Source organism: Pundamilia nyererei, unplaced genomic scaffold (assembly GCF_000239375.1).
Source record: "Pundamilia nyererei isolate P.nyererei 1_Seehausen unplaced genomic scaffold, PunNye1.0 scaffold00011, whole genome shotgun sequence".
NCBI lineage: Eukaryota > Metazoa > Chordata > Actinopteri > Cichliformes > Cichlidae > Pundamilia > Pundamilia nyererei.
The window spans coordinates 4,143,426-4,160,172 of NW_005187412.1; the positions used below are offsets into that span (position 1 = coordinate 4,143,426).

Below are 16,747 nucleotides of genomic sequence, written 5' to 3' on the forward strand. Positions count from 1 at the left end.
AGGGTTAGTTAAAGTAAACCTGCTAGGGGGCAGGTTAGCTTCACGGAGTGTGTCGTCATAGTAACTCACTCAGAATTAATCTAAACTCGCTTTGTGAAACCGAAAACCCAGAGTTTTCGTTAACTCAGGGTATACTTACTCAGAGTTTGCACTAAACCGGCTTTCTGAAATAGGGCCCAGTACTACTCTGGCAGTGTGGAAGTGGGGATTCTGCCTCACATGTTGATGTGGTAAACTGAACCAAGTCTCAGATGTACAGGTGAGTTACTTTGTGTTTGGTAAATAAACGACTACTACTATGACAAGAATGTAGTAATTTAGTCTACGCTAAAACCGGTAATAGGAAGAATAAGTCAGGAAGAGGTCGTACTCTATGTGGTAATGAATGGATTGATGATCCTGATATTTAAAAATTCATTATTAGACTAAACACGTTCTTGTTGTTAAGCATCATCTCATATTGATTCTCTATATTTCGCTGTTTAGCTACAGTATCCTATAGATTTTGTGGCTATTAAAGGAAACACATATTACATCACACTGATACAAACAACATGTGCATCCTCCAGTCTGATAAAAGAAATATTCTCCTTCTTGGTCCTATGTGAATATCTCCCTATAACTGGTTGTGCCACATGCAGCAAAAACTACAAAAAGACATTTGTTATAATTGGCAATTAATCTTTCATCATGGTGGAATTTTGGCCCACTCTTTTTTGTAGAATTGTTTCAGTTCAGCCACACTGGAGGGTTTTTGTGCATGAACCTGCTTAAGGTCACCCCAAAGGATCTTGAAGAGACCACTTGTTGTTGTCCTGCATAAGTCAAGTGTGTTTGAGCTTCAGGGTATAAACTAATGGCTGCACATTCTCCTTCAGGATTTTCTGGTAGAAGATGCGAACTTACTTTTTCACACAGGGTCAGGTAGGCTTTTCTCTTATTAAATTAAATAATCTTTTAAAGACTGGAGTTTGCATTCACTTGGGTTATTGTTATCTAATATTAACAATTCTTTGATGGTCTGAAACATGTGGTGCAGGTGAAGAAGCAGAGTCTGTGTTTCTGAAGAGAACTTTAATTCTGGGAAACAAACCATTTGTTTGTATTATGGGTTTGGAGATCTTTGATTTTTAAATCAATTCTGTTAATATAATATTTAATCACTGAAATATGACCTTAAGACAATTAAACAACAATGGCTCCAAAATGTACCTGTTATACTGTGCACATATACAGTTTGAAAGGCACAGTCAAATCATATTTAGCGTTTTAGGGTGTCACATACTGCAGATTTATATTTCACTGCACAACGACTTGTGAAACTGAGGAGGAAAAAGCACAGTGGCACAGTTTTATGACAGCGGCAGTGGCGCACAGCTACAATAGTGACTTTGTTGTAATTGGTTGCAGAAGGAAGTGTACATCTTTGAAGTGTTGCACTTAAATGCATGTTGTCTTTTTGTGGCATGCTGTTGTTTTTCAGAAAACAACGATAAATTGCTTAAGATTCTGCGCAGAGTAAACTTCTCCCTGTTACTATTTTCCTCGCTCTGCAAGCCTCTGCTAAAACCCTCCCTCAGGAAAAAAAGTGTTCTCTAAACACATGTCTAAGCTTTATATATGATTTTCGGTCTACAATGACTTACCGTAGTATCAACTTATTATCCAAACTTCAAAGGCAATACACAGCTGAGTCATGACAACTGGTTGTACTCTGGGCAGGAAGGCGTGACAGTCCTGGCATTTGCATGGCATTTAATACCCATTAGGTCCATCATCCCTCCCCATTGTGTCAGAACCTGAGAAGGCACAGCTGCAGAGGACTCAGAGTATTTCAGTTCCTCTCTAAACCACACAGTATTTTAAAGAAGAACATACTGGTTCCCGTCAAGAAGTAGAGTGTAAGTAAAAACAAAAATAACGGTGTGATGTGAAAGACTTTAGGCACCAGTGATTTGCATGGAGCCTAAATACTTTTGTCTGGCCTAACCTATCTCTCTAACTTGAGCTCAAGCAGGCCTGTGGTTACAGCAGTTGCCCAATGATATCTTCTTTTTCGCCCCTTGCACTGATAGTTGATGTTGCATCTTTAATATTGGGCAACAGTCTTGCGCAAAGATGCTTTATCATGTGCAAGGGCCAGAAATCAAACTGCCAACCCTGCAAACAGTGAACAAATCACTTTACCCTTACATAACATTACTTTAGAGTGTTTTTCTTTATTTTACTATCATTAGTAGCAGTTTTTCAAAGATAACTGTATTTTTTAGCCTGTTTCCTAAATGCTTTTACATGAGAGCAATCCATATGTCACCAGTGACATAATGCCAGGACTGTTGATATTATTTAATAATTTGTTTATTTTATGATTTAAAAATGTTAGCTGTATGACCTTTAACCTATGGTACATTGTTATCTGGATTATTACATTCAAAATGGCATATGTTTAAACATAAATACATACAAGCATGAATAAATGTCACAATATTTGACTACAGTACCTGAGTGAAAATATGTAGTTACTTTCCTCCACTCAATAGAGGCATCATCAACGCAATAAAAAAAGGGGCTGCCCATGGTAATTTGATCTCTATAGCACAATTAAAAGCAACAAGGTTGACTACAAAGCAATAGAGTTTTAAGACAGCGTTTAAAAGACTGTAGAGACTTTTCAGTATGAATATTGAGCGGAACGTTATTCCACAGTCTCATGGCTGTAACTGCAAAAGCCGGATCCCCTCCGTGCTTAATTTGAGACCTCAGCTCTATTAAGAGATTCAGGCTAGATGACATCACTCCAGCACTAAAATATCTATTTGATGAATTCAGTCGAGGTGTCAGTAAAGCATGATAATTATCACGTATAAGAATATATGTAAAAACTGAATACAGACATGGATACTCTTTAATGGATTTTAATGATTCTGAAAAAAAGAGAAATCAGGAGGATAGATACTGGCATTTCAGCACAAAGACTGGTTTATATTTTAATCTTACAGTTGTTTTGATGGCTGACTCTATTATTTCCTGATAAAATCTGAAGGGAAGTGTCCAAGCAAGCACGTCTACCACGAATAAGGCTATCTATGATTAACAAATGACAGGAAAAAAAATCCTGCTCTATTATTGCCTTATCGAAAAACGTGCAGTGCAGTGAATATGGCAATGGTCAGTGAAGCCTAAAAGGATTCTGTTTCCCAGTTACCCACGACAACAGAGTACATAAACCAGCAGCTGAGTACACAACGCACTTCTAACTGACTGACTGACTTAGAAAATAGCTTTATTTTGCAGAACTGGTGTCACAAAGACCCATTCGTTCCCATGAAGATTACATTTACAGAGTAAATTTGCCTTGAAACTGAGTTCCTGTTTGTTGTGACAAATAAGCAGGACGGGAACTACAGGAACAGGGCTGTGTTGGGAAGTCTGAATAAAGAGCTTGAATAAAAATGACTAGATGACAACAATAATGACTTCCTGTCAAGATGAACCCATATGAGTTCAGGACCTGCTAAAACTTTGAACTGAATTTTACGTGTGACACCTCTTTTTGTTTGGCCTCATGCCCCACAGTTCATCAGATGTGACATATAAACCTCCAAAATCTTGTCTCATCTTTAAAAGTTTGGTGTTTTTACAGAACTTGGGTAACAAATATTCAGTAAAGTGGCAGTTGAGAGCAGTGAATATTTTAACATGAATGATAGTCTACTTCTGCTGTAGATGCAGTTAAAAAAAACTGAATTCAGTTTAAGAACTAATGCATATGATTGTATAAACTAAACAAAAATGTAAGTATGCATTAAAAAAAAATGTCCATGTTAATTCTACAGCTGTGACCTATGCTGGTGCTTTCAGGGGTGATGGAGTCAGACAGAGCACTCCCTGACACTGGTAGAGAGTAATGGTGTTTGACAGGGATATTAATATTTTAACAGCCATGGAGAAGAACTCCTTGCACTCTGCTGCAGATCAGATAAAAAAAAAAAGAAGTACTTTTTAACTCTCTGGATTTTTATTTCAGCTAAAAAAAGGTCAAAGCATTAAATGATTTTGCGCACACTTCAGCGAGCAGCTTAAGGGGTAGAACTTCTTTTTCTATTGTTCCTGCCCAGGACTGTCAGCATGCCAGACAAGTGAGCTGTTATAAGATCGTGAAGTGATTTACAGACGTGGAATTAGTATAAAAACAGTCAGACCACCAAAGAAAGGACTGTAAATTCATGTTTTCTTCTCTTAATCGTGAGCTTTCAAGGGAAAGTCCTGGCCATGGGAAGCTCCTTACATTTGTGGTACGATGAATGGTAGGTGTCAGTAATAAGGATAAATATCTTTGATGTCTCGTTTCAGGGGCAGTATGTTGGTACAGTGAGGCAGTTTGGTTTAAACCTCCTAGTCACCTGCAGTCTTTTAGAGCAGAGGTACCAAAGAGTTTGAGTTCTCTCCTGGTACCACGTCTTCACCTCCTACAGTCCCAAAACATAAGAGTTAGTTTAGTTGTTGCTTTGATTTCAAACTGTTTAGACATCAAAGTGTTCGGTTGAAACATGTACAGAAGGAGTGAAGATATATTGTCAAGTTTCGTGCTATGTGTGGCAGAAAAGGCCCCAAATGGATTTGTTAAATGAAAACGCATAGCTTGATGGGGAACTCAACAAAAAACAGAAGCAAACAGAGGGTTTAAAAACATGGGAGGATATAAGGGCAGCGTGGCAACACATGTATGTATTGGTATATTAGATGACAGGCTATCAAAATAAAACAGGAAGTAACAAACAAGGTAAGTAAACATGGAGATGAGACTGACTTTTACATCACTTCACGCTTCCTGGATGCCTCTATTGGAAATGTTGGAGAGAATATGATTTTTGACTGTCTTGGGTTGACTTATAAGTTTTTCTTTTCTTTTTTTTCCTGGTAAAATCCTGCTCTCCTCCTTTTTTAAGATAAAGTAACTAAAGAAAATCACCATAATTAGAAATGCATGGAGGAAGAAATGAGAAGAAGGAAGAGAATCACAGTATTTCATTTCTTGAGCAATTTTATAAAAGCCAGCAGCAGTTTCCATCGTGGAGGCTGGGGACTATGGCAAGCAGATGAAATGACTCACTTATATATTTGAGATGATAGTAATAAAGACCATCAGTCTCATTATGCCTGTCTCCTTGACCTAAACTTGTTTGTCTTTACAATACAATGAAAAAGATTCCGAGGTATAAAATCAATCATCTCTCCTCCACACTTTGATTTTTCCTTCTGTTTTATCTTTGCTATCACATTGAATCAACTAGACAGGCGGCTGTCGTCATATCACTGTTCAGGGCATTTGTTGTTGAGACAGTTCGTGATTTGTGGCAGAGTGAACACACCTGCCAGACAAAAATATCTTTGAAGTCTTGCTGCTCTAGGTGAAAGAAAAAAAATGTGGAGGCAACACTTAAGTCCTCAAATTCTGAATTGGGTTATTTTCTTTTGATTTATTGTTAACTTTTGCTTTCACGCTGATGACTGCACATGATGAAATGTAGTCTCAACCTTTGAAGCTCTTAAGTCTCTTTTCAGAATGGGCAACAGGGAAACTTCACGTCTGCGCAGAGCAGTTCCTCATGAGGACACATTATTAATCTGACACCTGTATCAGCAATGATGTCTCACATCATTGTGTTTAAGGAAAGTAGACAAAATAAAATTCAGTTTTTGAAAGTCAGTAAAAGATGATACGGAGCATTCTGAATACAACATAATTTTTCTTTCATAAATTATAGCCCTTTTAGAAACATCAAGGAGGACAATAAAAGGTTATTGGTTTCACAAACAAATCTGACCCATGCTCATAATTTCTTTTTTTAAGAAGCTGAGATGGATCAGCAGGACTTGGTGGCTACATCCGTATTTGCATAGTCACTGGTCCAAAGGTTGTGCACCCATTTGTCCTTTTACATCATTTCATAACTAGTTGATATTGGCAACATCTATTCACCACATAACCAGCCAAAAGTCTCAGACTGACAGCTTAGCTAAAAGGAAGCAGTTTTACCATTTTAGAGCTGTAATAGCAGCAGCATTCTCTTCCTTGACAGAACTCCTCACCAGTGTTGTGGAGTTGTGTTTCGCTTGCAAGTGTTAGTTCAAAATGTAAAATTGAGCCAAATGGGAACCTCCAAGGCTAAAAAATTATGCCAATGCCAATGTTTCTCAAATGGCCACTTGCAGCTCCAAAAGTAGGTCAGCCTTCTTTAAACTACCCACAGCCAGCTACAATATGCATGTGTATCAGTGGATGTATGGCCATTAATTAGAGTTACTGAGTAACTTGTGCTTTTGGAGGACTTAATATGATTAGCCTTCTAGTAGTATTGGTTATTGCCAAATACAAGAAATCCCATTTAAGAGTAAGTTTATGCTTACATTTTGATGAGTGAAGGTCTAGAGTCTCTTTCTTAACACTAACTAGCCAATAACTGAGCACAACACTCATCCAAATATGGTCCCAAAATAAAGAGTCAGATAGCAGTGGGTAATATTAATGTCACATCTTTATTATACCGTCTTTGAGTAGAGCTCCATAGCAGCTGATGGATTTCTGTTATAACCTTGGCACAACATAACGTGAACACTTCCATAATTTGATAACTGAGCTGTTGTATTTTATTAGACCTCACATCATCAGAGCTTTCTTTGTTATTGTATTAAATGAATTATTAACAATTTTTTCAAATTTTACATCCCACATGTTGGACAAAGTGGTTAGCAAGATGAAACTCCTTTGTTTACGATGCTATATCACTGAAGCTTGTTTACTTGCTAATGGTCATTGTGTTTCCATATGAAGCAGCAATCATAACTGATCCCAGAGCAGTAAAAGCTGAGACACTGGCAGCTTGCTTTGTATACTGGTCTTTCCTTAGTTAACGGTGAAATACTAGTGCTTTATCCACAAGGAACATGTGCAAACCACCAGAAAAAAAATCTGCTAGCATTTTAGCTTTAGCTCGAGTCTTAACGGGAGATAAACACACTGGTTTGACAGCGAAAGGTGCAGTTTCCTATGAGCATGAAACAAGCGCAACTTTCAGCGAGTTGCAAGAAGGCAGTATGTAAATGATGGATACACATAGTAATTGATAGTTGAGATGATGACGATGATGAGATAGCCTTTATTTGAGGAGCTTCATGACATCACTGTCCAAGATGAAAGGAGAGAGATTGCTTTTAATGTCTGTTCCTTCTTCTTCTTCTTTTAAAAAAAAAAAAATTCAGTGTATTTTTCCCTCTCTTCACAGATTTAAATGATACAAAACAACAGGTGTTACTTCACAAGCACTTAAAAAAAAACAAATCACAGATTAAACACCTCCTCAACACTTAAAGGACAGCCGAATTACTACTGCCTTTTGTACATCGCAGACATCGCTTCAAAGCGCACAGCAGTTGATGTGTCTGTATCTCCTCTCATAATGCTGTGGATCCAGGGCAAATACGAGGAAAGCTTCATATACACTGCATGCTTGTACCTAGTGCAGGATTTATCATAGGAAAGGATCCCTGCAGCATATATGTCCCCAGTTTCAGGATCTGTGACAGCCAGAGCGCCACCTGCATCCCCAAAACAGACATTCTCCTGATATTCTGTGGCAGCAGTGCAGATCATGTCATCATCTACAGTTGGCGTGAGTGCAAGACTTTCATATTCAGCCCTACACTCAGAGTGATTGGCCAGTGGGACTACGATGTGTTTGAGAAAGGGAGAAGGGGTGAGAAGGGGTCCCCAGCCCCATCCAGTGATAATTCCTGACCCACGCACGGCCTTGGCCAGGTCCTGGCCTCTCTCTGGTAATGGGATGGGGGTCACTTTATCATTTATAACGACAGGCTGCTTCAGCTGGATCAGAGCCAGGTCGTTGTTCCAGTCAGACTGATTCTGAAAGCCTGGATGGAGAACAACCTGCAGGAGGGAAATGCAAAAGTTTGTTCTTAAGTTTGATGTTGCATTTAGCTTTGTATTTTTTTTTCACTTTCAAGCAGTGCTTCCTAACACAGAATAAACGTGTAATGAAGTATGAAGTAAGAGCCATTAAAATGATGACAAATTTCCCGTTGATAATAAATTTTAAGGTCTAAAGACACGTAAGTATGCCAGATTTCAAAGAAGTTCATAAACGGTGATATATTTTCACATGAATCATTTGGTCTCATTCAGTAGAATTCACATCACTCACCCTGAAGGTTTGAACAAATTTCTTTAAGCTCAGAAATGCTAGCAACTATGTGGTGTTAAAAAGCAATCCTTTCATGACTTAACTTTGACTTTAATGAAAAAGATATCCACATACTTGATGATTTTATAAACTTGTGGAACCTTAAAAACATGGTGTGTATGGAAATGACAGAGTAAGAAAACAAAAGAAAAACAAACATATAGTAAAATAATATAATTCTTGACTCTACAACAGTTTCCTTTCCTCACCTTCTCAACAGCAACCTCATTGGAAGATTTAGCATCATCCTTTTTTGTAATTCCCAGGTACACTTTAGGGATGACAGGCTCCTGTCCCTGAATGTCCTCCCGACTCTTCCTAACAAAAAGATTTCTTCCAGCCGTCAACACCCAGCGGTCAGAGATGAGAGCACCGCCTGCATAACCTCCATCCAGTATGCTCTCAGCAATGTAGACCATGGCCTGCCAGGGCACATGAGGAGCCAGTTTCCCACCAACCATTCGCCTGGAGCGGACAGATGCTGTCCTGGAGGCTGGGAAGTTAACGCAGACATTCTTATTTATAATCCTGTCGATCCTGTCAAATATTGTCTTGGCCTACAGTTCAAGTTTACACAATTAAGTTCATCACAAAAAAGCTTCGCCATCCACATTTTACAAAAACTATTGACCTCTGGAGACCATTTATCCACATACTGGGACATTAGACGTTACACTCGACCGGCACCTCATACTTTAATTCTGCTCAGTAAAGTGTTTAAACTCATTATCAACCTCTTTAAAATACTTTGTGTTAAAAAAGGATACATTTTTTACCTGTGATGTCCAACTAAATCCTAACAAAAGTTTGGGTCTTAAGTTAATGTGTTTAGATGGGTTAGTGTGACTGACAGAGGGCAGCATGGTGGTGTAGTGATTAGCATTGTTGCCTCATAGCAAGAAGGTCCAGAGTTTGACTCCACCATCTGGCCAAGACCTTTCTGTGAAGTTTGAATCTTTTCTCCTAGTACTCTAGCTTCCTCAAATAGTCCAACATGCAGTTATTGGGGTTAGTTTCACTGATGATTCTAAATTGCCCATAGGTGTCAATGTGAGTGCGAATGGTTGTCTGTCTCTATGTATTACACCTGTGAGACTGGTGACTAGGGCTGGCCCATATCATACCATTCACGGTAGTACAGGTATAATGTTAGGCAAGGATAAGAAAATGAAATATCGCGATAGAATATGGGTAAAATTCAGATTATTTTTCCGACTATAAGGCACTCTCAAAAATCGACAGTGCACCTTATAATCCCGTGCGCCTTATGTATGAATTCTGGTTGTGTTTACTGACCTCAAACCCATTTTATGTCGTACACGGCGCTCAAAAATCTGTCAAATGTTTTAGTACGACTTTGCTAAGCTACGAACCCGCAATGATTGATGGATTGTCGGAGCATTACGGCTACCGTAGTCAGGAGCCTCCCGGAGTGATACGTACTGTGCTTCAACATAATATTACCGTATTGTGTGTGTATAAGGACCCCAAAATGGCACCTGTTAAGAGACATGCGTATTAAGCGGATTTTAAACTCAAGGCGTCACGCAGTACAACTTGGGAACAGAGCAGCTGCGAGAAAATTCAGCATTAATGAGTCAATGGTGAAGAAGTGGAGGAAGCAAGAAGAATGAGTTGAATAAAGTTAGACTTATCTGACTGCTTTATTTTGCTTAATGCGCCTTATAATCCCGTGCACCTTATGATCTGAAAAATACGTATTTGACTTATTTATTTGGCACACTGCAGTTTCATGTTGCAAAGCACCTCTTTTTAACTTTTGTGGATATTATACATGGTTATGCTCAGGATATGTCCATATATTCCAATGCAAATGCCTTTTGGTTAAACTGTCAGCAAGGCATTTGCACTGTTACATTTTTATATAGCTTTAATGCACATAAAAAACTGCTGCTTGTTTAAGTGAAAATACATTGATGGAGGGTTTTTGCACTGTAAACTATTTTGTCTCACATCAGTTACATCGTCAGTTATATCGTCATCGCAAATTTTCAAATATATCCACCCATTCAAATTGGTTGAAATTAAACATTTAAAGTAAACTACTGTGCTTTGCTGCAACTCTTAGCCCTACATAATTTGCACAAAAAACAACATTTATGCCCATAATGCTGACTTTAAGTAATGTGATCACATGTACATTTTCCATGTAATTTTGTCACATAAACACAATGTAAACCATTCAATTCAATGGCATCTGGTCAAATGCAAGTACAGAGTATAGATTTGTTGTCCTGTAGTATCTTTGTTTTCATTCATTTTATAGTATAAAGTGCTTTGAGATGACTTTTATTGTCATCTTAATTATTATTTTTTTAAATGAAGCACAAATTTTTTGGTATTCCCATAAATTCTAATTCATTTGTTGTTGTTGTTGTTGTTTTAAAAAACAGCTTGCAATTTTTTCATTGCCTGAAACTGTCACAAATGTTATGTTTGACTCGCTCATCCTGTTTTGCTGCTTTCTAATTTGTTCTCTCTCGCTGTCTTAATGAGACCTCCTGCATAAACGGATATTTAGAACATGTTTGTTTTAGGCGTAGACCTTAAGGACACTTTGTCAGTTTGAGCATTTCTGCTTTGTTAACAGCACTTTTGCTCTTTCCCATTTTCCCCTCAAGTAGAACTTAAACCTAATTAATAAAACATGACCTGCTTGATGTCAGGCTTGTCACGTTTTACTTTGTGCCCTTCAGTCATTAAAGAATATTGTTATCTCTTCCTGCTTTTTCAGCAGAGCTTTTCCATCTGAATACGACACTTTCTTGCTCTAAAAAGCCTTTTCAAAAACAACAGACTTTAAATAATGTATCATGGAGCAAAATATGGAATCTGTTCTCTGTGCTTTTCATCCACTAGTCTTTTGTGTGGCTGAGATAATCATGAAGACCGCTTTGACTAATATATTGATAGCTCCGTTCAGCACTGAAAGACTATCATCAATTTTCTTCTAATTTTACATCCTTCTGGCAGAATTAATATACCAAGAATGAGTTCCAATATTTTGTTCATTTATTGTATTAAGTACAGCACATAATGTATTACAAGAAATGAACAACTTATTATTTTAACACATCACAGCAACAATGAATGGATTTAGTATCTGTGCTACATTTCTTGTTTTCTTTGTCTCATTATGTTAATATTTTTAGTAAACAATAGCATCCTTTGTCTTATTAAAAATGTCTTTTTCATCACGTCTCCAGTGGGTTCAGTTATCTTTCACTAAAAACTGATTGTTTGGATTATTGTAAAGTTTTTATCAGCTGTTTGAGGAGAAGCAGGGAAGCAGAAGATTTACCTTTCAAAGGCAGTAGCCTCAGAGCCAAATGAAGGGAAAAAAAGTCACCAGTCCTCAGATCCCTCAGGAAAGCACGTGTCATTTAATGCAGGAGTTATCTGTCTGAACAGCAGCTGCAGAGGAGGTTTCGTTATAACCCAAGGGTGTCAAAGTCATTTTATTTCAAGGAATACATGAAGCCCAATTTCATCTCAAGTGGGTTTGACCACTAAACTCATATTTAATAACCTGATATTTATAAATTCTTCCCTTTTAGTTTAAAGAAGTATAAGAGCTTTATTGCAGTAATCAAACTGAATGGTATACCCATTTACAGAACTGATGAACAGCCTGCATTTAAAAAAAGCAACTTTGGCAGCTCTCACACCACACTGTGGTATGCAAATGTGTTAGGTTGCAAAAATAGACCAACAATATAGGAAAAAAGTCTAAAAACAACAAACAATTTTTTGCAGCTGTTACTTTAATTTGCAAGCCCACCCAACTGGCATGATTTGGAGCCCTTTCACAGCCCACTTCTACGTTTGACACAGCTGGTGAAAACTGTTTTTTTTCACAGCTTTGAACTTTGTGGGTGGTTGAAGTGAAAAAGCGGCTGCTGCTGCTGATACTGAAGGAAGTGCAGTGGTAAATGTCACAGTAATCTGAGAGTATGGCAGTAAGTCAAAATACGGTTTGTTCCACACTCATTTATCGGAACAAAGCTGGAATGGATTACCATAAAATTTCATGTACACAACAATATCACAGGGGTATTCCCTGTATATTGTCATTTTGTTTTAGTTACGTTTCCAAATTTACAAAATCAGTTCAGTTAGTTACAGTTAATTATTTTTAAAAGTCATGTTTATATGTAATTAACAAAAATGTCTTTTGACATATAGTTGTAGTTTTTAGTTTAGTTTTGGTTAAACGTTACTGAACTTTACTGAGACCCATATTTAAACTGCAAGCGTTTTGATTTTGATTTTTTTAACTTGTGGTTTTTAGAAGCGATGAAATGCTTCTCCAACTGAAAACGCAACATTGAGATAAGAGAATCAGCTTTCAGGGTAACTTGATGATGCTTGAATACTTTTAACTATCCTTGTTTGAATTATTTGACTTTATGCTGTTATTTCTTATTCCGAGGCCAACTGAGCCTACTATACTGGCTGACTGATCTTTAGCTGTGATAACCTCTGATTATTCTGCTGACATTCAAAACAAGTTACTACAATCTGCAAAATGAATGACTTCTTTTTGTAGTAAGTGCTAATTAATGTCAATTGTTAGAATGCTTACATGGATATTTACATCACTGGCTTACTTATAAAGCAAGATATGACATGATAAACATATCTGTTAAATATCAGCTGTCACGGTGAGCCAGTTAGCGTGCTGACGTCTCAGTTTGACTCAAAGCAGCATTGCTTTTTAAGGCTGTTTTTTAAATTCTTGGCTGGTCAAATACTATACCATGCAGAAACCTTTTTGTTACATGAAATATTGAAGTAAAAAGCTTATTTCGAATTAAGAGTATATGTGTTACCTAACACAGAGGCTTTCATCCTTTCTTCAGCATGAGCCACATCTGCCAGGCAGGCCCACGCAGCCAGGACGACCACAGTCAGAGAAAACCTTCACACGACAACAAGAGAGAGAAATGATGAATAAAAATAAAATGCCTCTGCTTCTGTGGGTCGGTGGAGCTGGGAGCAGATAAAAAAATAGAATGAGAAACTGTAAGGAGTCAGTTATTTATCTACTGAGGTCGATATTTCAGCATTGGATTTACAGCATGTAGGAAATGATAGATGACGAATGGAAAACCTTTCATGGTAAAACAATGCTTTGATTTATGGATTGTAATTATTGAGAGATTTGATGAAAACCAAAAAATAATCCAACTTACGCCATTCTGTGGATCATCATTCTGTTCATCTTCTTCAACAATGCTAAGTCTCTTCTGTCGAGTGTGTTGTGCATTTTTCTGCTGGGAGTATTTATATCTGCTCAGAGGCAACACCTCTGCTCTGGAAATTTCTGTTTAGAACAAAAGCATCGATTCCTGAAATCTAAAATAAATAATTGTGCAATCTGACTTTTATTCCTCTATTCAGACGCTCTCTAAAGACTAGAGTCAGGGTGCATACAATCTGGGGCATATCCATCTTTTGTTATATATATTTTGTTGTATAATAAACTGAATTAAATTAAGTATAAAAATGCACAATGGCAAAATACCATAGCACAGTGGTAAAACGTATTAATTTCTGCTGGTTTAGTCTATTTTTTTATTTTTCTTCTTTTTTGTATTTTAACACTTTAGCTCAGCAGTGGATCTAACGAACTGCAGGTTTTGTAATTCTGTGTTTTTTAATTTTGCAAAGTATAACAGTTTGTACTTTGGTCATAGATTTACTTCATAGTTTACTAAAGATAAACAGTGCTGACGGATTCTGACACACTGCTATCACTTGTGGATGAGAAGTATTTTGCAACACTGTGTTCTGTTTATTTTGTTATTACACAAAACGAGGTTCAGATGAATGGGTTTGTCTGTAGGGAACAAAAACGCAGCATTTCATCAGATTCATGGAAGTAAATAGTTACCTTGTGCTGGAATAATTTAGATGTGTTTCATGGTGGGAAGTCCAGAATTGAGGCTTTGGGCATTTATTTAACAGAGGCTGTGTAGAGGTTACTCAGACGTGCGATTAAAACACGTCTGTGTTCACTACAATGTTCTTATTAGTGATTATAACTTTATTTCGCATTGGGAGTGGTCTAACCAAGGTTGAAACTATCAAGAGGAAGAATCATACAGCCTTAATGCCTAAAATGTTGCGATGTGGTGTAAAATGAAATCAGAGTTTCTCAGAAGTAAAGATGGGCAAAGGGCCCAATAAGATAAAAAGACTCTGAGAGAAATCTCTTTGCACAAGAGACAAGGCCGAAAATCGATACTGAACGCCTATGATCTCTGGGCCCTCAGGCAGCACGGCATTAAAAATAGTCATGGTTCTGTCATGGAAATCATTGCATGTGCTCAGGAACACCGTTAACTATGCTAGCCACAGACGCAGGTTAAAGCTCTATGACACAAGGAATAAGACATATGTGAACATATGTTTTCTAGAATTGCCACGATCTTCACTGGGCCAAAGCGCATCTAAAATGGACTGAATTGAAGTGGAAAAGTGTTCAGTGGTCAGATAAAACAAAATTCGTATTTATTTTTGGAAAACATGGAAGATGTGACCCTCTAAAGGGACTAACAGTGCTAGGTTCAAAAGCCTGCATCACTGATGGTATGGGGCTGTATTAGTTTGGAATTGGCAGTATTGGCACATGTGAAAAAGGCACCATCAGTATTGAAAGGTATATACAGGTTTTACAGCAACATATGCTCTCACTATTTATTTTTAAGGGAAAGCGTTGCATATTTCAGCAAGACAATGGTAAACCACATACTGCATCTATTACAACAGCATGACCTGCATGCAGTCCAGACCTTTCACCAGCTGAAAACAATTTGGAGCATCATCAAACAAAAATATGGCAAAGAAGGCCCAGGACTAGAATCCTATATCAGACGAGGCTGTCCTCAATTTCCTGACATTTATGGGCTGCTGTTAAAAGAAGAGGGAATGCTGCACAGTGGTAAACAGGCCCGGTCCCAAGTTTTTTGAGACATGTCAATGACATCAAATTCAAATTAGACTCAATATTTTCCTTAAAATGACACTTTAAAAAAAAAAAAAGTTCGATATGTAAATAAAATATGAGATTTGCATTGGATTCCGCTTTTATTTACATGCTACACAGAATTAGTCTTGTATGTTATAGTGTTTGCAACACGTATTGAGGATTTTTGGACCACTGCGATAGATCATCAAAAGACCAACTGAGGGAACTGCTTATGGACAAATCGTATTCTTCCCTCCAGTAAAGTTCAGACTTGCAGAATCAATGCCAAACTGAAGGGAAGCTGTTTTGGCAGCTTGTGCTGGCCTGACACATTTTATTTTGTGTTCATTTTTTTATGAGTACTGACAGAAAATGTGTGGAGGCCATTATGCTCTCATTCTCAGTCATGCATTAAAAACTATCAGTAACTGACTAGATAGATTTAATATTCATGCTCTGTACTTAAAATATAGTCTAATTGGGTGTGAAGATTTGACTTCTAGGGAGCCCTGAGAAACATTTCCTACGGGTAATCAGTTTAAGAACATAACTTGGTAGCAAAACCCTAAAACTCTAACACTAATGTCAGGGTAAGTCACTTTATGGTGGCGGTGCTAAGGAGATGACACTCAGGCGAGTGCACTTTTAATTGGGTCAGACACAGAGCTGTTCATTTAGGAAGCCCTTCTGTTCTCTGAAAGTCCACATTTCAACCTCATCACCGTGTCAGTGGGTGCGAACTACTCAGATCATGCAAATATTTTTCTGGGACAGAAAATGTCACAAATGTTTGTCCTTTACCCAGCTTTGTTAGCGGCATTGCTCTGGAAGGCAAGGTTGAGTAAAGTTGCTATGAATCAATCCAGTATGTGGGAATGGCAGGAAAAATGTACACAGACAGAAGTTAAACCTGCATTCTTTATGATGACCAACAGAGGGCGACTCCTCTGATTGTGGAAACAAAGTAAAAAAGAAGGAAAGGAAGGGTTGACAAATCACTAACACATGTGTTGTCCCTGATCTTATAGGAACTTCATTCAGGTTAATACTGCATGTTTTATGTTGGATTATTCACAGTGTGACTCCCACCAGAGCTTGAGCCATTCAGTTTGTCTGCAGGCTTCACACAGCAATAGATACAGTATGTATAGCTGACAGTGCTGTACCATCAAAGGACCTGTCACTCAGGTTGGTAGGCCTCCAAATGTAATCAACCAGAACAGAAACCAGGCTATAGCTCCCTGACTATAACATGGGATATGTCCTATTTATTTGGCAGATTTACAAACCCCTTGAGGATTAAGTTACATAAAGCTGCTCAGCACGTACACTGTTGTTTATTCCTCAGGCCTCATCAACATTTCTTCAGCCGAATGCTTCAATTTCCATTTCAATCTCCATTTGCTGTTGAATGACTTCAGCCCGTCTCGTGGAGATTTTGTTAAGGCAAGAACAAATCAGTGCTGTGTCCTTAAACCTGATGTTCAGTGTT

At 37.8% G+C, this 16,747-nt stretch overlaps 1 protein-coding gene across 1 annotated transcript; it reads right to left on the bottom strand.

Moving 5' to 3' along the window:
- Positions 1-7,229: 7,229 nt before the first annotated feature.
- hp (haptoglobin) lies at positions 7,230-13,548 on the bottom strand. The gene is made up of 4 exons (XM_005724247.1): positions 13,478-13,548; positions 13,115-13,203; positions 8,471-8,754; positions 7,230-7,948 (listed from the first exon to the last, which is right to left on the bottom strand). Exons 1-4 carry the CDS (start codon positions 13,504-13,506, stop codon positions 7,388-7,390), a joined length of 963 nt encoding a protein of 320 aa, XP_005724304.1. The 5' UTR covers positions 13,507-13,548; the 3' UTR covers positions 7,230-7,387.
- Positions 13,549-16,747: the final 3,199 nt, after the last annotated feature.

What these genes read in the sequence shown, in the direction of transcription:
- hp (XM_005724247.1), bottom strand. Translation starts at nt 13,506, where the DNA reads ATGAACAGAATGATGATCCACAGAATGGC. An exon ending in ATGATGATCCACAGAATGGC is followed by an intron (nt 13,204 to 13,477) that starts GTAAGTTGGATT and finishes TGTCGTGTGAAG; the next exon opens with GTTTTCTCTGACTGTGGTCG. An exon ending in GATGAAAGCCTCTGTGTTAG is followed by an intron (nt 8,755 to 13,114) that starts GTAACACATATA and finishes TTAACTTCCCAG; the next exon opens with CCTCCAGGACAGCATCTGTC.